The sequence below is a fragment of the Esox lucius genome, chromosome 13 (assembly GCF_011004845.1).
Source record: "Esox lucius isolate fEsoLuc1 chromosome 13, fEsoLuc1.pri, whole genome shotgun sequence".
Taxonomy (NCBI): Eukaryota; Metazoa; Chordata; class Actinopteri; order Esociformes; family Esocidae; genus Esox; species Esox lucius.
In genome coordinates, this window is record NC_047581.1 from 21,202,148 (window position 1) to 21,224,037 (window position 21,890).

At 43.7% G+C, this 21,890-nt stretch overlaps 2 protein-coding genes and 1 long non-coding RNA gene across 9 annotated transcripts in view; all 3 read right to left on the reverse strand.

The window, feature by feature from the left end:
• Positions 1-14,993, reverse strand: part of epg5 (ectopic P-granules autophagy protein 5 homolog (C. elegans)) — a 30,408-nt gene extending 15,415 nt beyond the window's left edge. Inside the window, exons 1-20 of one of the 5 annotated variants that reach the window (XM_013136821.4) lie at positions 14,862-14,993; positions 14,129-14,219; positions 13,038-13,742; positions 12,674-12,934; positions 11,714-11,912; positions 11,431-11,567; positions 11,198-11,305; positions 10,961-11,034; positions 10,730-10,838; positions 10,504-10,618; positions 10,213-10,363; positions 9,018-9,167; positions 7,612-7,763; positions 7,054-7,205; positions 6,465-6,605; positions 6,100-6,261; positions 2,499-2,621; positions 1,129-1,391; positions 882-1,022; positions 431-575 (exon numbers count right to left, since the gene is read on the reverse strand). In XM_013136821.4, the coding sequence (XP_012992275.3) occupies positions 431-575; positions 882-1,022; positions 1,129-1,391; positions 2,499-2,621; positions 6,100-6,261; positions 6,465-6,605; positions 7,054-7,205; positions 7,612-7,763; positions 9,018-9,167; positions 10,213-10,363; positions 10,504-10,618; positions 10,730-10,838; positions 10,961-11,034; positions 11,198-11,305; positions 11,431-11,567; positions 11,714-11,912; positions 12,674-12,934; positions 13,038-13,742; positions 14,129-14,176 (3,336 nt within the window). In that variant the 5' untranslated portion in view covers positions 14,177-14,219; positions 14,862-14,993. Of the gene's footprint in view, positions 1-430; positions 576-881; positions 1,023-1,128; positions 1,392-2,498; positions 2,622-6,099; positions 6,262-6,464; positions 6,606-7,053; positions 7,206-7,506; positions 7,764-9,017; positions 9,168-10,212; positions 10,379-10,503; positions 10,619-10,729; positions 10,839-10,960; positions 11,035-11,197; positions 11,306-11,430; positions 11,568-11,713; positions 11,913-12,673; positions 12,935-13,037; positions 13,743-14,128; positions 14,220-14,861 lie in introns of all 5 variants that reach the window. The other 4 variants (XM_029124592.2, XM_034296434.1, XM_034296433.1 and 1 more) reach the window with 4 other exon arrangements.
• On the reverse strand, positions 7,773-9,006 carry LOC117595425. Of its 2 annotated transcripts, XR_004576702.1 has the most exons (4): positions 8,722-9,006; positions 8,481-8,690; positions 8,238-8,337; positions 7,773-8,044 (listed from the first exon to the last, which is right to left on the reverse strand). It is a non-coding gene; the product is annotated as an uncharacterized LOC117595425 (long non-coding RNA). The 2 variants fall into 2 exon arrangements; XR_004576701.1 differs by having other exon boundaries at positions 8,238-8,690.
• Positions 14,994-15,616: 623 nt separating the features above from the next.
• On the reverse strand, positions 15,617-21,388 carry lix1 (limb and CNS expressed 1). Of its 2 annotated transcripts, none has more exons than XM_020052302.2 (6): positions 20,491-21,388; positions 18,728-18,933; positions 17,968-18,030; positions 17,470-17,565; positions 16,937-17,014; positions 15,617-16,355 (listed from the first exon to the last, which is right to left on the reverse strand). In XM_020052302.2, the coding sequence occupies exons 1-6, from the start codon at positions 20,570-20,572 to the stop codon at positions 16,038-16,040; spliced, it is 843 nt and encodes a 280-aa protein (XP_019907861.2). In that variant the 5' UTR covers positions 20,573-21,388; the 3' UTR covers positions 15,617-16,037. The 2 variants fall into 2 exon arrangements, with proteins under 2 accessions (XP_019907861.2, XP_010864064.2); XM_010865762.3 differs by having other exon boundaries at positions 17,890-18,030.
• Positions 21,389-21,890: the final 502 nt, after the last annotated feature.

Here is a 21,890-nt window from a genome sequence, read left to right on the forward strand (position 1 = left end):
GGGGTTGTCTTTGGGGACAGACCTGTATGACACTGTTGAGTCATGTGACAGGGGGTTGTCTTTGTGGACAGATCTGTATGACACAGTTGAGTCATGTGACAGGGGGTTGTCTTTGGGGACAGACCTGTATGACACTGTTGAGTCATGTGACAGGGGGTTGTCTTTGTGGACAGACCTGTATGACACAGTTGAGTCATGTGACAGGGGGTTGTCTTTGTGGACAGATCTGTATGACACTGTTGAGTCATGTGACAGGGGGTTGTCTTTGTGGACAGACCTCTATGACACAGTTGAGTCATGTGACAGGGGGTTGTCTTTGTGGACAGACCTTTATGACACAGTTGAGTCATGTGACAGGGGGTTGTCTTTGTGGACAGACCTCTATGACACAGTTGAGTCATGTGACAGGGGGTTGTCTTTGTGGACAGACCTGTATGACACTGTTGAGCAGACGGACCATGTCCCCGTAGGTTCCTCCAGTGAAAAGGGGCGCCACTCGGTGGGTGAGCTGCTGAGTTACACCCTGGGGACACACACTGTCACACTGCAGGAAAAGCTGAACACAATCCACAAATCTGGAGAGGAAGAGAGAGAGAGAGAGAGAGAAAGAGAGAGAGAGACACCCATCTATTACATCCGGTAGATCAAAGACACTAGCTATAAAACACTAGGACGCAGGGCGCAGCGCGTGAGGACGCAGGGCGCAGCGCGTGAGGACGCAGGGCGCAGCGCGTGAGGACGCAGGGCGCAGCGCGTGAGGACGCAGGGCGCAGCGCGTGAGGACGCAGGGGGCAGCGCGTGAGGACGCAGGGCGCAGCGCGTGAGGACGCAGGGGGCAGCGCGTGAGGACGCAGGGCGCAGCGTCTATGATAGTGTCTTACTGCGTGTTCTTTAGCAGGTAGAAGCTGAGAGGATAAGTTGGGGGGAGGATGTTGTCCAGTAGATGAACAGCAGCTCTCAGATGACGAGATTGAATGAGAATCTTTAACAGGTCAACTCCCTCTGTGCAAAACACCTCCAGACTGGCATATCAAAGACATATGTTATACAAACACAACAACAGCACCGTGTGAGAGTTTCTATGAATAATGTGTTTGTGTGTGTAAGATAATGAGAAGATTTTCAAACCTGTGTCCTACAGTTGTCATGGCAATGGCGAGGTAGCAGCCAATGGCAATTCCTGCCTTCACAGCCCTGAGAACGGGGTGCATGTTAGGAGCATGCGTGAGTTCTAGAGATGGATTAGGGGCAGAGCCAGGGGTGGACCAGGCTGCTTGTGGGTACTGTGTGTTGCCATGGAGCTTCAGCCTTAGCAACAGTTGCCAGGCCCACTGGCTGAAGGACGCCTCAGGAGAGAGTCCCAGACGGAGAACACTAGCCAGATAAGAGACCTGACAGACAGACAGAAAGGAAAATGACTGATAATAACAATATCAATAAGTAATTTCATTTAACCAGTGTGTTTGCCAAGCCGTTAAATGTCCGCTTCCTCTTCTGTCTTTTCCTCCACAACTCTATTAAAAGTGACATTAGAGCCAGAGCGTTGGAACCTTCCCACCTAGAAGTGGAGAACAGCGGAAACAACGGGACATCTTTTCGATTCCTCCTGTCCTCTTTTGATTGGAAGAGGTGAGAGAGGGACCTCTGGCCTCATCCAATAAGTATTGAGAAGGAGACGAGAGGATGCAATGAATCAAGGAAATGTTATTGTCATTCTCACAAGGACAGAGGAAGCAAACATTTGACACCTATTAACATTTAAAACAGAGCTTGAGTGAGTGAAAGACCGAGCAAGCTACCATAATACCCTTATCCTGTCCAAACAACCCCTAGCCCCCTCCCTCCAGGGTCTAAACACAGTCAAGAAACAGCCCATAGCTCCCAACCTCCGGAGTCTGAACAGTCTTGAAACAACCCCAAGTACCAACCCTCCAGAGTGAAAGACAAAAGTCTACAAAACAACACGTAACCCCCCCAACCACCTGCCCAGGCCATAAAGGTACAAACACTAACTTGACATGGAAGTTACTAGATGTTGTATGCCATGACTCTTCAGGTTTGTGCTGCCCTGTATCATGTTAAAGCACTGGAAGGATGTTTCATTTCATTGCTGGACATATTGATTGGCACAGTTCTAAGCTCTACACACCCAAAGAACCATATCAGGCTGTGTAGGGAGTACTGGGTAGATGGGTTACTGTTCACATTGTTCCAACACCTCTTGTTGGCCAGGTGTTTTGCAGGACCAATTTCAATGGCTATAATGGGGTTTTATGCCTGGTATCTATATAAGCTCTTTGTGACAAATGCTGACATAAAAAGGGCTTTATAAAATATATTTGATTGATTATTATTTTTAAAAAAGTTATAAAAACAAATGATTGGTTTTGACAAACAGTTGTTCATTACAATAAATGCTTACTGGTGCTGTAGTCAACAGAAGGGACCATATGTATATTTATCAGATCACTCCAATACCAACACATGCGGTTTGTTACCTGTTTGATTCCCTCTGAGATGAATCCATTATAAGGTTTCTCTGTGAGGTATTTCTGATAGGCTTCAGCTACTAGCAGAGCCACTTCACTGTGGAGAGAGGAGGGTAGGGCCAGAGTCCCATCCTATAACGCACACATACTGGACATTACACACTGTACCGACAACACACTCCAATATATACTGAACATTACACACTGTACCGACAACACACTCCAATATATACTGAACATTACACACTGTACCGACAACACACTAATATATACTGAACATTACACACTGTACCGACAACACACTCCAATATATACTGAACATTACACACTGTACCGACAACACACTAATATATACTGAACATTACACACTGTACCGACAACACACTCCAATATATACTGAACATTACACACTGTACCGACAACACACTCCAATATATACTGAACATTACACACTGTACCGACAACACACTAATATATACTGAACATTACACATTGTAGAGACAACACACTAATATATACTGAACATTACACACTGTACCGACAACACACTCCAATATATACTGAACATTACACACTGTACCGACAACACACTAATATATACTGAACATTACACACTGTACCGACAACACACTAATATATACTGAACATTACACATTGTACCGACAACACACTAATATATACTGAACATTACACACTGTACCGACAACACACTAATATATACTGAACATTACACACTGTACCGACAACACACTCCAATATATACTGAACATTACACACTGTACCGACAACACACTAATATATACTGAACATTACACACTGTACCGACAACACACTCCAATATATACTGAACATTACACACTGTACCGACAACACACTCCAATATATACTGAACATTACACACTGTACCGACAACACACTAATATATACTGAACATTACACATTGTAGAGACAACACACTAATATATACTGAACATTACACACTGTACCGACAACACACTCCAATATATACTGAACATTACACACTGTACCGACAACACACTAATATATACTGAACATTACACACTGTACCGACAACACACTAATATATACTGAACATTACACATTGTACCGACAACACACTAATATATACTGAACATTACACACTGTACCGACAACACACTAATATATACTGAACATTACACACTGTACCGACAACACACTAATATATACTGAACATTACACACTGTACCGACAACACACTAATATATACTGAACATTACACACTGTACCGACAACACACTCCAATATATACTGAACATTACACACTGTACCGACAACACACTAATATATACTGAACATTACACACTGTACCGACAACACACTAATATATACTGAACATTACACATTGTACCGACAACACACTAATATATACTGAACATTACACATTGTACCGACAACACACTAATATATACTGAACATTACACATTGTACCGACAACACACTAATATATACTGAACATTACACACTGTACCGACAACACACTAATATATACTGAACATTACACACTTCACACAGTCAAAACAATCCAGTACCTACAAAATATTACACACTGTACACAGTCAACACAATCCAATGCATACTCAACATACACACTGTACACAGTCAACACAATCCAATGCATACTCAACGTACACACTGTACACAGTCAACACAATCCAATGCATACTCAACATTACACACTGTACACAGTCAACACAATCCAATACAGGTGCTGGTCATGAAATTAGAATATCATCAAAAAGTTGATTTATTTCAGTAATTCCATTCAAAAAGTGAAACTTGTATATAATATTCATTCATTACACACAGGCTGATATAATTCAAATGTTTATTTCTTGTGACTGTGATGATTATAACTGACAACTAATGGAAACCACAAATTCAATATCTCAGAAAATTTGAATATTGTGAAAAGGTTCAATATTGAAGACACCTGGTGCCACACTCTAATCAGCTAATTAACCCAAAACACCTGCAAAGGCCCTTAAGTGGTCTCTCAGTCTAGTTCTGTAGGCAACACAATCATGGGGAAGACTGCTGACTTGACAGCTGCCCAAAAGATGACCATTGACACCTTGCACAAGGAGGGCAAGACACAAAAGGTCATAGCTAAAGAGGCTGGCTGTTCACAGAGGTGTGTCCAAGCACATTAATAGAGAGGCGAAGGGAAGGAAAATATGTGGTATAAAAAAAGTGTACAAGCAATAGGGATAACTGCACACTGGAGAGGATTGTGAAACAAAACCATTTCAAAAATGTGGGGGAGATTCACAAAGAGTGGATTGCAGCTGGAGTCAGTGCTTCAAGAACCACCACGCACAGACGTATGCAAGACATGGGTTTCAGCTGTCACATTCCTTGTGTCAAGCCACTCTTGAACAAGACACAGCGTCAGAAGCATCTCGCCTGGGATAAAGACAAAAAGGACTGGACTGCTGCTGAGTGGTATAAAGTCATGTTCTCTGATGAAAACAAATGTTGCATTTCCTTTGGAAATCAAGGTCCCAGAGTCTGGAGGAAGAGAGGAGAGGCACATAATCCACGTTTTTTTTTAAGTCCAGTGTAAAGTTTCCACAGTCAGTGATGGTTTGGGGTGCCATGTCATCTGCTGGTGTTGGTCCACTGTGTTTTCTGAGGTCCAAGGTCAACGCAGCCATCTACCAGGAAGTTTTAGAGCACTTTATGCTTCCTGCTGCTGACCAACTTATGGAGATGCAGATTTCATTTTCCAACAGGACTTGGCACCTGCACACAGTGTCAAAGCTGCCAGTACCTGGTTTAAGGACCATGGTATCCCTGTTCTTAATTGGCCAGCAAACTCGCCTGACCTTAACCCTATAGAAAATCTATGGGGTATTGTGAAGAAGAAGATGCGATACGCCAGACCCAACAATGCAGAAGAGCTGAAGGCCACTATCAGAGCAACCTGGGCTCTCATAACACCTGAGCAGTGCCACAGACTGATCGACTCCATGCCACGCCGCATTGCTGCAGTAATTCAGGCAAAAGGAGCCCCAACTAAGTATTGAGTGCTGTACATGCTCATACTTTTCATGTTCATACTTTTCAGTTGGCCAACATTTCTAAAAACCTTTTTTTGTATTGGTATTAAGTAATATTCAAATTTTCTGAGATACTGAATTTGGGATTTTCATTAGTTGTCAGTTATAATCATCACAATCACAATAAATAAACATTTGAAATAAATCAGTCTGTGTGTAATGAATGAATATAATATACAATGAATATAATATATATTTCACTTTTTGAATGGAATTACTGAAATAAATCAACTTTTTGATGATATTCTAATTTTATGACCAGGACCTGTACATACTCAACATTACACTGCGCAGTCAACACAATCAAACATAAACCACACCAGTGTTCATTTTGAGAACAATAAGTAGGACTATGAATGATTAGGACAAAATAATGATGATATGACAATTCCATGTGATTTGACAAGAAATCCCATCTACTGTTTTGTGGAATCATACATTAACCATACACAGGAAATATCTCTGGTAAATTATCTGTAGCAGCAGTGTGTGTGCGTGCGTGTGTGTACCTGTGCGTAGCCCCAGTTCAGGCCTTCCAGGATAACACAGGCCAGACGGTTCTCCACAGCAGAGAGGGGGTGTTGGAGCAGCCAGCCCCCGATCACACGCACCTCCTCTGCACTCGGACGCCACAGACAAAGGGGCAGCTCCTTACAGAAGTAGAGTGCCATCTGGAATCACAGGTTAATCATCACAGGCTAATCAACACAGGCTAATCAACACAGGCTAATCATCACAGACTAATCATCACAGACTAATCATCACAGGCTAATCATCATACCTGTCTAATTTATTCAACCACCTCCATTACACTTGAAGTCTTCTTCCCTCTTCTTTCCCAGAAACCACTGCAGCGGACAAGTCATACACTCACCATGCCGACGGTCTCTATGGTCCCCCTGAGTCTCTCCAGCAAGACTGATATGATGTGAGGATGAGCGGTTGCTATGGTGGCTAGTAGCTCCCGCCCCACCTTAGAGTAGGTCTCCCTTGTAGACACACTAACATAGGACACCTAGAGAACGGAGACAGAGAGACAAGAGACAGAGGGACACACAAAGAGAGACAGAGAGATGAGACAGAGAGATGAGACAGAGAGAAACAAAGAGACAAAGAGAAAGACAGAAGGAGACAAGAGATAGACAGAGGGAGACAAGTGACAGAGAGACAGACAAAGAGAGACAGAGTGATGAGACAAAGAGAGAGAGGGAAAGAGAAACACAGCGGGAGACAAGAGACAGAGAGAAAGAGAGAGAAACAGAGAGAGAGACAGAGAGAGACAGAGATGGCAAAAGAGAGAATCTTATTTTTCCACTTGCTTCGACAACGTAAACAGATTTTTCCCATGCCAGTGGATGCAAACCTTATAAATTAAAAACAATTCTTGAATGTAGAGACAGAAATGTAAGGAGATCTGCAGTAGACCCAGTCAGTAGTGCATTGGTCTGTATTGTCTGTGTTACCTGGTAGATGAGCAGGGCAATATTAGTGATGAAGGCGGGGTCAGGGTGGCGGGTGGGCGTGGCCATGTGAGCCAGTGCCGTGAGGAGGGAGATTCCGTCCGAGCTATTCACCTCACATAGCCACCGGTCAAACCTCTCCTGGTGACCCGGATCTGAGGTGGAAGAGCATGGAGGCGGAGCACTAAGGCCTGGCTGCTGTACTGACACACTGGTGATGCTCTGCTCTGTGGCCTTCTTTAGTGGGTTTTCAGATAACCTCTTCTACCATAGTGTGTGTTTATCTGTGTGTGTATATTTGAGTGGGCATACATTGATTTCTATTGGCCCCTAAAATCATAGGCAATGAAGACATTTTGCAGGTCTTCACAAAATAAGTCAGGGTTTATGGTCCCGGATAGAGTTAATAGGATTTTGAATGGTGATACTGTTTCGGGATAGTGAGTGTGTGTGTACCTTTGAGGGCCTCTAGGCAGATGTCTGTAGAGTTGAGCGTGTCTGTACCTTTGAGGGCCTCTAGGCAGATGTCTGTGGTGTCTGTAGAGTTGAGCGTGTCTGTACCTTTGAGGGCCTCTAGGCAGATGTCTGTGGTGTCTGTAGAGTTGAGCGTGTCTGCAGTCTCAGCACTCTGCATCACCATCAGAACTTTCCACAACATGGAACTAGACAGGGTTCCATAGGGCATCTCTGACATGAACAGCCAGATACCCAACCTAGTACAACACGCACAGTCAGATAGGACACACACAGTCAGATACCCAACCTAGTACAACACGCACAGTCAGATACCCAACCTAGTACAACACGCACATTCAGATAGGACACACACAGTCAGATACCCAACCTAGTACAACACGCACAGTCAGATAGGACACACACAGTCAGATACCCAACCTAGTACAACACGCACAGTCAGATAGGACACACACAGTCAGATACCCAACCTAGTACAACACGCACAGTCAGATAGGACACACACAGTCAGATACCCAACCTAGTACAACACACACAGTCAGATAGGACACACACAGTCAGATACCCAACCTAGTACAACACACACAGTCAGATAGGACACACACAGTCAGATACCCAATCTAGTACAACACGCACAGTCAGATACCCAACCTAGTACAACACACACAGTCAGATACCCAACCTAGTACAACACGCACAGTCAGATACCCAACCTAGTACAACACGCACAGTCAGATAGGACACACACAGTCAGATACCCAACCTAGTACAACACGCACAGTCAGATAGGACACACACAGTCAGATACCCAACCTAGTACAACACACACAGTCAGATAGGACACACACAGTCAGATACCCAACCTAGTACAACACGCACAGTAAGATACCCAACCTAGTACAACACACACAGTCAGATACCCAACCTAGTACAACACGCACAGTCAGATACCCAACCTAGTACAACACGCACAGTCAGATAGGACACACACAGTCAGATACCCAACCTAGTACAACACGCAGTCAGATACCCAACCTAGTACAACACACACAGTCAGATACCCAACCTAGTACAACACGCACATTCAGATAGGACACACACAGTCAGATACCCAACCTAGTACAACACGCACAGTCAGATAGGACACACACAGTCAGATACCCAACCTAGTACAACACGCACAGTCAGATACCCAACCTAGTACAACACGCACAGTCAGATAGGACACACACAGTCAGATACCCAACCTAGTACAACACGCACAGTCAGATACCCAACCTAGTACAACACGCACAGTCAGATACCCAACCTAGTACAACACGCACAGTCAGATACCCAACCTAGTACAACACGCACAGTCAGATAGGACACACACAGTCAGATACCCAACCTAGTACAACACACACAGTCAGATAGGACACACATATACACCTGGCTGCCTTACTTCCAGGCCAGAGTAGACATCCAGACCTTTCATTTCCTTCACTTCTCACCTCTTGTTTCTGAGGACATGTAGAACAGCTCGGAGGAACAGATAATCATATTCTAGCTGTAGTTTGTCCAGAGAGAAGGTACTGGGCTGGGCCAGGCCAGTACCAGTCACATACTGGGCCCAGTGATCACTGACGTAACACACAGTCATCCTACAGAGAGGGAGCAGTAACACAGTGTTTAAACACACATCTATGGGAGCCACATATGGTACAAGTCAAGGCCAGTGAGCCACAGGCATGAAGCTAAGCTCTGCCCCTCTGTATAGCCTGTGTAGTAACGCATGGCCTGTGTAGTAACGCATGTTGTGTGTAGTAAAGCATGTTGTGTGTAGTAACGCATGTTGTGTTTAGTAACGTATGGCCTTTGTAGTAACGTATGTTGTGTGTAGTAATGCATTTTGTGTTTTTTGTAATGTATGGCCTGTGTAGTAACGTATGTTGTGTGTAGTAAAGCATGTTGTGTGTAGTAAAGTATGGCCTGTGTAGTAACGCATTTTGTGTGTAGTAATGTATGGCCTGTGTAGTAACGCATGTTGTGTGTAGTAACGTATGGCCTGTGTAGTAACGCATGTTGTGTTTAGTAACGCATGTTGTGTTTAGTAACGCATGTTGTGTTTAGTAACGCATGTTGTGTTTAGTAACGCATGTTGTGTTTAGTAACGTATGGCCTGTGTAGTAACGCATGTGTGTGTAGTAACGCATGTGTGTGTAGTAACGCATGTGTGTGTAGTAACGCATGTGTGTGTAGTAACGCATAGCCTGGGTAGTAACGTATAGCCTGGGTAGTAACGTATAGCCTGGGTAGTAACGTATAGCCTGGGTAGTAACGTATAGCCTGTGTAGTAAGGCATGTTGTGTGTAGTAACGTATGGACTGTGTAGTAACGTATGCTGTGTGTAGTAACGCATGTTGTGTTTAGTAACGTATGGCCTGTGTATTAACGCATGTTGTGTTTAGTAACGTATGGACTTTGTAGTAACGTATGCTGTGTTTAGTAATGTATGGCCTGTGTGGTAACGCATGTTGTGTTTAGTAACATATGGACTGTGTAGTAACGTATGCTGTGTGTAGTAACGTATGCTGTGTGTAGTAACGTATGCTGTGTGTAGTAAGTATTAACGTAGGGTGTGTGTATTACCATAGGGTGTGTGTATTACCATAGGGTGTGTGTATTACCATAGGGTGTGTGTATTACCGTATAGTGTGTCCAATGCGTTTGACAAGCTGGCGATAGCGAGCTCTGTTGTAGGTGTGCAGACCAACTGCCAGCAGCTCAATCAGAGAAGAGGCAAAGGCAAACACACACATCATCTTCTGACTGGAGCAGGCCCTGGGCTCATACACACCTGGACAAACAGCATCTATTACAACGGTAGAACAGCCACAACCATACCAAAATCACACAAACATCTGAAGACACGGCAGACAAGGCACTGGAACAGCAGATTTATTACATTAAATACAACTGCATGGAGCACACACACACCTGGCTTGCTCATCCCTAGCATGTGTGTGAAGAGCTGTTGAAAGGGAAACTGGGAAAGAATGGAGATCAGGTCCTCTTCACACAGTAGTAACCAGCTGCTGTCTGGGTCCTCGTCCTGAAACACATATCAGCAACCTTACAATGCTCCCTGGTGTCCACTTCTCTGACATACCTCTCACACACACACACACACTTATAGCCCACTCCCTCACAGACAAACGATTACCTCCTCTCCACCTTCATCCACTAGGGTCCAGTTGCCAGAATCAGGACCAGAGGCTGTAGCACTTTGACTCTCACAGGGCTTCATGTGGCTCAAAAACTCAGCACGGTGCCTAAGGATCAAAGGTCAAGGATCAGAGAGAAACACAGAGTGAACCTGAGATGTATGGATTGAACATAACAATCACATAGTAAGCGTGAGGGATGAAAGGTGAGAGGTCAATGTTTGGGTTACCTGATTGGAGACATGAGGATGGCGAGGGCCTGCATGAACTGCTGTACACCTGAGGGGTTTCCCAGGACTTGGATCTGAAAAACACCAATTCAACCGGTTCAACTAATAACTTCTTATAATGGCAAAGACCTGCTCGGAGGTCTCCAGAAATAGTGTAGAGTGAGTCTCCATTCATTAACTGGGCCAACATTCCAGGAAACCCCAACAGGAATGTAAACATGTTCAGGGGTGTTTCACCTGGAAGAACGGTGCCACCCACTTGGCCACTCCTGCTGGACAGCAAAGCAGATGGTTTAACAGGTACAGGTTTTCTCCTGACCCGCCCTCACGCAGTAAAACTGCCACCTACACACAACACACACAACATTATGGTTCAACTGGGACAACACATGGATCAGGCTGGGGGTCAGGGATACCAATGAAGTTTACAGACACTGTGTGTGTGTGTGTGTGTGCGCGCCTGCATGTACCAGTCTCTGCAGCCATAGATGGATGTCTGTTTGGAACTGTGTGTCGTCCAGGACTCTCCGTGTGAAGCTGAACAGAACACTGATGCACTCCTTCAGTGGGAGAAGGGAGCTGGGCTGACTCCGGTTACCACACGTATCTACAATACACACATTTGAACCTTCCTAATTTTACAAAGGATCACATTAACCATCATGTCTAAAACAGGTTATATATGAAACTACATCCCACTCGTGCCCACATATATAAATACATGCATGTACGCGTGCGTGTGTGTTGTCTCACCGTGGAGCAGGCAGTGGAGGTAGGACTCCACTTGAAGTCGTGACAACAGGGCTGTGTATGCATGCAGCGCCACCTTCTGGTGGAGGAGTTCAGTGCGGGCGTCAAACAGCTTCCGCAGCTCCGCCAGGACAGCCTCATTGAAATCAGCCTGCTGGAAGCGATGGTAGCCACACACCTTAGACTGGTCGCCACACACACCCTGAGTGGGGGGAGGAAGGGGGGAGACACCAAGCAAAAGAGAGAGTGAAAAAAGGGAGGAAGGGTCCAGACAGGCGAAAATAGAGACCAAAGAAACAACAAAAGTCTACTCTTCAGTCTAGTGGGCAGTTTTTTAGGTACACCCATCTATTTCTGTTCGGACCACCTTGGCCCCATTAAGCCTGAATTCTTCGGGCCCACTGATTCTACAAGGTGACAGCGTTTCACCGGGATGTGCTGGCATCACGCAGCTGCTCCAAATGGTGGTTCATTCATACTGTTAACCCAAGGTTTGTCATTAGATTAAGGGGACTGTGCACGCCACAGGGATTTGTCAGACAAGGTAATGCTTTTCCACTCCTCCGCAGTCTAGTGTGGGTGTTTGCTTGCCCAAAAGACCCAGTTTTTTCTCTGTATTAGCCGATCGTATTAGAACCCGGTGTGGTGATCCTCAGTAACCCTGAGTCATGAAGCCCACACCACTCTTGCATTGACACGTTCCTTTCCTGTAAGCTGGAACAATTCTTAACATTCTCCACCGGCCTTTCTTATCGTCACCCTCAAAGTCGCTTACGTCACCTGTTTTGTCCATTGTAACATTCAAACACTAAATGCATGCCTTGATGCCAGTCCACTTGCTTCAGAAATCTGTGGACATGTGACTCTCTGTAGGATCAATTTTCCCAGATGGGGTGGTGTACCTAATAAATCCACTGACTGTACACTCAGGTATTGTAATTTGATGTGTTTAACCCCAGGCACCTGTAGTGTGAGCTGTTCATCTCTGAAGCTCCAGAGGCGGTTCTGTGTGGTGTTACAGTCAGAGGTGTGTGTGTGGAGCTGTGTGTGCGCGTGGGACAGCTGCCTGCGGCAGCGCCAGTAGTTCTGCAGAAGCTCCGTCAGCTCGTGACCTTCTTGCCGGGCTAAAGCAACAAATCGGGCCGCACACACTTCTACCCCCTCCAGCCAAACACACACGCCCCCACCAGGCTCCCACACACTCAGCTGTTCCATGGAGAATGCCTGCAGGAAAACACAAGTGTAACAGAAACAGCATTATACTTATTTTCTATGAAGCATTATCTGGTGTAATAGATATCTTGAATCACAAGGTGAGTGCGGTTACCTGCAGTTCTGGGCTGGACTGAGGCAGTTCAGGATACAGTCTGGTCCTTGAGCCCTCAGACGGAGCCACTTCCACCACAGGCTCCAGACTGGGAGGACACTCTTGCTCCCCTATAGGCAGCACGGCAGGGGCCTTCGTCCCATCGGCCCACAGAGCCTCCTCATGCAGCTGCGTCAGAGAGCTGTCATCCAGTGTGGTCAGGGAGGGGTATAAGGCAGGGGCACTGGGGGCCAAGGGGTTCTCTAGCAGGGTGGATATGCAGGGCTGGATCAGGGTTTGGTTCTGAGTCTTAATCCCCAGGGCAGTGCTTTGTGGTGCGGCACTGAGCTCAGCCCCTTGGCCCTCACCTCTGCCCTCATCCCTGTTCCCTGGCTCTGTCTCACATGGCTGGGCAATTGTCTGTGGTGATGTTGATGACAACGTCTGTAATGTCTGTGATAATGTGGATAATGATAGAGTCTGTGATGCTGGTATTGATTCCTCCGATGTCTGTGGTAATGTCGGTGTTGACACTTGTGTCTCTGTTAAGGTGTCTGTGGCCTCCGCCAAGCCCTGTTGTTGCTCTGTCCCCTGGAAGCCAGGCAGACTGAGGGGGATGTCAGTGAACTCAGCGCTGGGTGGGGCGGCGGCACCAGCTTCCTCATCACAGCTGGCAGAGAGAGCAGTGGCCCTCTTCACTTCTCTACTCTGCCTCTGTTTCCTGTCCTGTTGTGGGGTAGCAAACAATAGGGGTCTGACTGTTAACACCAGGGCTTGTTCTAGGAATAAGCAATATAAGTGGTCATTGAAAGGGGGCGTCTCGATCACTAGGGAGCCCCCCGACTGCTTGGGGAAGGGGCCCCAAATCTAATTCTGCTTAGGGCCCCCAAAAGGCTTGTTGGGTTATGTAACACATACTATCACATGCTTTCACCATCCTTAAATAATCAAACAGTAGGCTGACTAGCCTTCATTTATCCAAAGCAATTTACAGTAGTGAGAGCACACTTTTTCATGTTGCCCCATGAGGGTATCAAACCCACAACCCTGGCGTTCCAAGGGGCATGCTGTTACCATGCTACACAGAACCTAAACATGAGTGGACTAAATACCTGAGACCCTCTGTTGGTCTTGGACTTCTTTGGTCTCACAGCCTCCATCTCTAATCTGGTCCTGGCATATCCTTACTCCTCACGCCACAGTCTGTTTCACAGGAAAACAACATAGCTCAGTCAGCTCACAGTCTCTGGGACATCATTTCTAATCTCACATGAGCCTGCTGGGTTGTAGCTGTCAATGATAACGCTGTATTCATGATTACTAAAGTTAGCACGGTATTCATACTGTACTTCATGACCTTGTATTGACAATAATTCAAGGGGCTATGTGTGATAACTTTAAACGAACAAAGGATCAAATAGGCGTTTTTTTAAGACCAGTCTCCAATTTCGACAGTTACCGTTAACTGGTACAGGGGTGGTGTCAGAAATGATTATATTCTCTCCTCACACAGCACTAGCAAATAAGTGAATAGAAAGAATGTAATGTAATGACAGTCGTCGGTTATATTGGCTAACATTACATATAGTCTACCCTAGTTAACCTGTAACTGTCAGTTTATATTTTATTCCAAACCATGCTCTGCCATCTAGCAACGATCTTCGGAGCAAAATAAGCTAACATGTTCGATAGTTAACGCTAGCCCTGTCGAGGAGTGAGCAAACAAGGCAGCAGCTAGCTATATCATTTTAGCAGCAGTCTAGTGTTTCTAGCTGTAATTATCAGTTGTAAATTGTAAAAAATTGGATACGCCACTTGAAAATGTTCACAATTGTGATAACTTACCTTATTCAAATAATATTTGATCAACGCAAAAGTACTGACAGCAGGCAAACATATGAGCTGTCATTTGTTTTGTTTTGTTCCAGGAAGAAATTGCTATCGCAATATTTGGTCACATGACGATTCCACCCTTTCCTACGGAAAGTAAAACGGGACTAAGTTAATATTGCGCATCAATTTATTTAGGGTTTTATGGTATTCTCCCTATTTTACTGAACATGTTTACGTGCACGCCAATAATTCGATATTATGGCAGTAGGCCAACTATGACAATTGTCATCTAAACAACGACTTTTATCCTTATCTACGTATTTCTAAATCGAAATGGGATGCACATTAAGGTAAACAGTGAAATGCAGTGAAATGTCGTATGCATAAAGTAAAAAGCAGAGTGTGCAATTTAGGTTCTCTAAAGTTGGTTGCTTTTGAAATCGTGTTACACCGGGTACAGTGATTTCGGCTTGCGCCTTGTTTGTGTCTACATGTCAACTGGTAGAACCTTTTATGTATACGTTTTCCGTAAATGTTTGCGTTATTGGACAGGAAAGTGGTGGAGAAATGTTTTTCTGAAAGAGCAGTAGATCCTATTGGAATCCAGACTGCAAAAGTTTATGTGCACTAAACAAAAGGTTTGAGTTTACAGTGTTCTTCTTTAAGTTTAGTTTACATTGTTAGTTACAATGTAGCATTATATCACGTTATTTTAGATAATCAGACTTTTAGTTAAAGCACAACGGAATAGCAGACAGACAGTAAAAGCTCATTATTTATTTACAAATGTACACAAACAGTTAGATTGCATTTCACATTTCTTTAAAGAAATCATTGAGAACACGTAGCAATAAGCTCGGCCACACGATGTGTCTTGAATTTGACAGCAGTATAAGTGAATAGTTATTTGTATGTATACTGTTAAAGGCAGCCTAGAGGTGTGTATTTTTTGCATGACCTTTAACCTAATCGCCTGCTCAGTATTTCTTATGTGATGCCACTTGTCTCTAAGATTTCACCCACAGGTATTCTGGTTGAGTTACACTCTACCACAATATTCAGATTCTATGTTGGGTATTAGGCTACTGAATATGTCTGTAGGTATGTACATACATTTGTATGTATCTATGGATCTATCTATGGTGGTTCAGGGTTTCATGCGTGGATCAGTTGCTCTACCTTGATCATTTAAGGGTTATAATGTATGTGTGATTCAGGCGGTTTGTGTAGTTGTGGTTGGGGTGAATCTCTGTTTGGACCATGTGTATCTGTGTATAGTTGCTGTGTGATGGTGTGACTCAGAGCCAGACTAAGGATCTCTGTTTTCTCCTTGTAAAAGCGGAGTTCATTTCCATGACGTCTAGCTTTGTCCAGGTCCCTCTGTGCTGCTCGTAGCTCTCTCCTCAGCCGCTTTGGAGTCTGCCACTCCTGGCCTAGCCAATCCAGAGCCATGCTGCTGCGCATGCTTGCGTCCAGCCCTCGCTGAGAGTAGTAATCAATCACACTCTGTAGAGAAAAGATAGGAACAAATCACTGGGTGGTCGGATGTAGCACTCTTTTGTGTGAGCAAATGACTCAAAATGATTGTACCTCAAGAACCGCTGTGATTATTTCCTTTACTTCTGAGGTGCTGACCTGTTGTACTGCTAAAATCACTGTGATTATTTCCTTTACTTCTGAGGTATTGACCTGTCGTAACTCTATGACAACTGTGATTATTTCCTTTACTTCTGAGGTGCTGACCTGTTGTACCGCTAAAATCACTGTGAGTATTTCCTTTTACTTGGTAGAATCAAGCAATAGAATCAAACACACTTGATTCAACTCATCAAAGTATGATTGGCCACCCTTGGAGAAGGATTTGGTCATATATAATCATTTGGTTTGAGCCCTGAATGTTGATTTGCTGATAGCCAGACAGATATCAGATATTATACCACAGGTACAAAAATGTACTTTATACTGTTCAATTCACTTGTTTATAAGAGTTCTGAGGCACCTCTGAGGTTTGTGGTATATTGTCGAAATACCACGGGTAAGGGCTGTATCCAGGGACTAATGCTTAAATATCAAGGATAAAGACTCACCTGGCGGGAGCACTGTCTGTCCCTTAGAACCTTTAGTGTTCCGTTCCAGTGTAACAACTGAAACACTGTCATAACCTCCTGTAGAGAGAGAGAGAGTAAATAACTAAATCGGACCTGAGTAACAATAAACAGTCATGAATGAAACATGACAAGTATGAATTTGAACGTGTTAAGAATTTGTATCATAGATATTTCAAATATTTGTCTATTTCTGTGTAGAATTTATATGAGAAGTTATATGAGAAGCTCTGATTGAGAAATCACATTAAGGCAACATTGTTCTTTAAGATATTCAAACATGATTACCAGTGGGTCCAAAAAGGAAGTGTTATAAACCATAATGGGTAATTATCAGAAACCGATGGAAATAGTGCGATTAAACTAGTGCTTTGATCAGGTGGTCCAAAGAATATATATTGGAAAAAAAGACTATGTTGTAGGTGCATAAAATATGGATTAATGTTATCAAGATTTGAGTTACTAAACCTGTAACATAGATTTGTTAAATGACCTAAGCATAAACCTGTCCTTACCTGGAACTCCAGCATGGTTCTGCCTGTATATGACTGGAGCATGACACAATAGGCTCCTATACTGGTGCTGGGATCACAGGCATCCTCCACAAAGACCTGAACACAACACATCTCTGAACACTGACACATATGTTTGTCAGTCGATCAACATAACCTATCGTATCCAAGTCCTTATCATGCTGCTGGAGGTTCTAATCATTCTAAAAAAATATATTGATTGTAGAGTTTGTCTTGTGTTAGAGTTAGTCCTGTACTATTGTTAGTACTGTACTTGAGTTAGTCATGTACTACAGTTAGTTTTTAGCACTGTGTTAGTTTGTCTAGTATATCGTTTGTTCTGTAATAGAGTTAGTTCTGTACAACCGCTAGTCCTGTGTTAGAGTTAGTCCTGTGCTAGAGTGTGTCCTGTGTTAATCTCACAGTGCTTTCTGAGGCAGCTTCCTGCAGGCTGTGTGTGATGAACAGAGGAGTGATTTGTCTAGATGGCAGCTCGTTTACTAGTGTGTTCATCAGAGCAACACGTGCTGCATCCCTCCTCGCCTCAGCCTGGTTCTCACACACCTACAGAGAGACAAGGAGGTCAGAGCAGGGAGCGGACAGAAAACAGGTGACTTAAATAAAATAAAATAAAGGGCACATAGGAAATGCCTCCACTTTGGTTCTTTTCATGGGTTTTTCATGGGTTTCTTCATCAAATTTATTAGAGCAAATCATTGGATTAGCAATAAAAATGTGCAATCAGATTATGACATCACAGGCAGCTCTGAACCAGAGGGAAGTTGGGACTCGGGTGGCTTTGTGTGTGCCACAATGAGCCCTTTGAAAAGCATCATGGGATTCCTGATAAATATAACCATAAATGCAGTGTGTGTGAGAGTGTGTGTGTGTGAGTGTGAGTGAGTGAGATGCCCAGCGATCAGACAGGGGTATAGATAATGGAGCTCTCTGTAGAGGCTGTGCAGTAATGAGGCTCCTGGCAGGGGCTTTCTCACTCAGACTGACGACAGAACACAGTGGTGTCTGGGTAACACCATCTCAGAGGGCTGCTGTCAGTGGGCTTATTAGAAGAACCCCCTGACTCCCATCTCTCCTCTACCCCTTACCACCAACCCCACACTACAATCCACCCGCTACATCTGAGAATATAAAATCAAGTCAAAGAGGACAGCTGAAATAAAAACAGTTAATAGGATAACATTGTATTTCTTTTTTTAATGAAGGTACATAATTAGGCACAGCTATTAATTATGTCAGTCACCTTATAGTTTCCAAAGCAGCTTCCTCCAGGCAGTGTGACGTAGCAGATATAAGGGGGTCCTGGTGAAGGGGCTGACTCATACAGTAACAAGCCCTCTGAATGGCTGACAGGGCCATTTACTGAGTTCTCCGATTGGCTTTCGTACCTCTTCACCTGTTTCACCTGTTTCTGCTCCCAAATGTTATGCAACATGGCCACAATGTTCACTGAGGAGACACACACAAACTGTTCTATAAGCATAAACTGACTTTTCAACTCTGCTTTGCTTCCCAGACTTGTCTCATTGTGATAAAAAGTTGCAATTCAATTAAGATTTGTAATTATATACAGTAAGTACTTTGGCTCAGTTGTACAAAAGGGAGTTGGGGGGTTTCCTTACTCAAACACACCTTGGAGCCAAATGTGCCCTGAAAGCAGATATAGTAATTGTTTGCTTGTCATTCCAAACTTTTGAAGGCAAATTGGAGTTTCTATAACTCAAAGGTCTTGAAAGCAGAAAGTCATGTGATTGGTTGACTCAATGAAGAGGGTGGAGCTTTCTGTTGAAACTGAAATGACTCAACAGCTCCGCCCTCTCTGTTGAATCATACAATCACATGACTTTCTGTTTTCAAGACATTTGAGTAATAGAAACACCAGTTTGCCTTCAAAAGTTTGGAATGACAAGCAAACAGTTACTATATTGGTTTCACAAACACCTTTTACATATAGTTTCCCAATTTCAGGACACCAATAGTTTTGGGACACATTAAAATAAATTAAGCACTTCTGCTTCGTTTTTGGTCACATATTCTTTGTATGCAATAATTGTCTGGACCGATTCTCTGGTGATTCTCTGTCACCCGTGTAGTGCAGAAATCTTCAGTTGTTTCTAAAATCTCATCTTCAGCAAATGAAAGACTTCAGTTTTATTCGTATTTGGGGTAACTGGGAAGATGTTTTTGCAGACTTTAGGATTAATTCTTCTGATGCCGTTAGCAATGCTCAATTAAGAGAGTTCCAGTGGCAGCCATACATACTCAAGCCATACCATATTTCACAGATCAGGTGAAATGCTTCCAATCTTTTTCCTCACACTTTCTGATGGCCATTACCTTGGTACATGTTAACCATTGTCACATCTATTCACAGTCCTTTTTCCCCCAGAATTCTACAGGCTCTTTCAGGTGCTGTAACTGGCCATGTTACAATACTCCTGTAGGGTACTCCTGATCTGTTGAACTTTTTTTTGTAATTAATTCCAAGTAGAGATCTTCCCTGTCCTACCAGACTGTCTGGGATTGTTGAGCAGTGATTTCCTTCTTTTTAATGATGTTCCAAGTTGTTTCTTGTGTTAAGCCTAAGGTTTTAGCTATGTTTTGGCTTATTTCATTCTGATTCTTTCAGCTTTAAAATGGTTTCCTTGACTTTCATTGATAACTCTTTCATCTTCATATTGACAGACATCAAGAGCAGATTCCAAAGGCAAATGTTAATCCTAGAATCAAAACATTACAAACTCTCGTAAGCCTGTACAATTGATCTGACCACATCTGAACTGAAATACTTGTCAAACCTATTTCCATACGTTTATGATTCCCTGAACTAAGGGGACTATGTATAAAATGTGAATTGTAAATGGATAAATTAATTTACACAAATGCTGTCAAATAAAAGATGAGAAAAAAACGCAATACAGGTACATACTCAAGTCTAGATATCTCCAAACATGATCTATGTGTATGTCTCAGTGTGTGTGTGTGTGTGTCGCAATAGTCACTCACAGTCTTTGAGGCCGGAACTGTAGTCACTTAGAGACAGGTATGACATCATGTTATTGAATGAAAAATCCCAAGCTTGGTTCATCTTCCTCAATATCAGTTTTCCTGCACACAGTTCAGCTCAGACGCACACACTCAGTCAAGTTAAACCACGCTCCATGGAGAGAGATGCAAGCACTGGGAAAATACTCCACTCAAGAATTTCAAAATGAAAGTGCATAAAGCCTGCAGTTCCCCCTCCCGCCTCTCTTGTGTGAAGACCTCTGTCTGGGTTCTTCTGGAGCCCTCAAACTTTCTCTGTCACAAGCCTTGCTAATTAGCCCTCACACACACACACACACACACAGAGCTGTTGGCCCCCTCTCCGGCAGCTGCCTAATCCCAGAGTGGACAGATAGACTGAGCCCCTCTCTCACAGCCACACGTGGTCACAACCGGAACACTCCAGTTCTACCTGTTGTCAGCAGCCAGCAGGGATCCCAGTAGACTGAACAGTCCAACCTCCATATGCTGAATTATCATAGTAAAACGTGTCATTAGACCAACCAATGTTGATAACCCCACCCTAATCCCAGCCATCCTCAGAGGACGTTGAGTGAGGGTGGGGGTGGGCAGGGGGGAGCCTTGCTGTTAACTTCAGACTTGTAGATCCAGGGCCTGAGCTCCTTTCAGACTGTATGAATGGCCATTGTTCAGTTCAGCATTCATCCCACTCCTTCCTCTTATAGATTGATGAACTGACTTTCAAAGAGGAAGTCCTTCTTGGTTCCAAGAATTCCAGCTCTCATTTTCAGGTAGTGTGTCTTGTCTGGCTCTGTGGAGCTCAATGGCCCATGAGAGTGTCTATGTACATCTTCAATTGTGTTTTCTGTTCATTAGTGTGTGACTGGACATATGCATACAGGTGAATGTATGTGAATGTCATTCATCGTTTTGTAGTTAGAGACCCTGGGACTAGAGTAGTGGTTTCAAACATACAGTCCAATACTGTATGTCTGGTTGGTGGTTTAAATAAAAAAAATCTACCCAGTAATATATCCAGTGTGTTTAAAAAGTCTTTGGCTAACTGCTAAAATTGTTTACAGCTATTTATGTAGGTAGTAAGTGTTCATTTGCTTCATAACACTACATAATGTAGAAATAAGTATTTCTTCTGTTGTACAAAGGGTAATTGATTTCATGTGAAATGGCTAGAAGTGTCAAAGAAATGTGAAGAAACTGGTAAAGTTGAAGACAGAAAATCCAAAAAGCTGTCTGCTTGTCATGAACAGTACTTAATGATGACTACCTTGAGGGACTGAAATAAATCCATTGAAGTGCTTGCTCAGCAGCTGGCAGTCCAACCTTGTGAAAGACCATTCTTACCAGATTGCAATACACAAAAGATCTTCAAACTGTCAAGT

What these genes read in the sequence shown, in the direction of transcription:
- lix1 (XM_010865762.3), bottom strand. Translation starts at nt 20,572, where the DNA reads ATGAACCAAGCTTGGGATTTTTCATTCAATAACATGATGTCATACCTG. An exon ending in CAGTTCCGGCCTCAAAGACT is followed by an intron (nt 18,934 to 20,490) that starts GTGAGTGACTAT and finishes GTGTCTCCTCAG; the next exon opens with TGAACATTGTGGCCATGTTG. An exon ending in GCTGCTTTGGAAACTATAAG is followed by an intron (nt 18,031 to 18,727) that starts GTGACTGACATA and finishes GTCTCTCTGTAG; the next exon opens with GTGTGTGAGAACCAGGCTGA.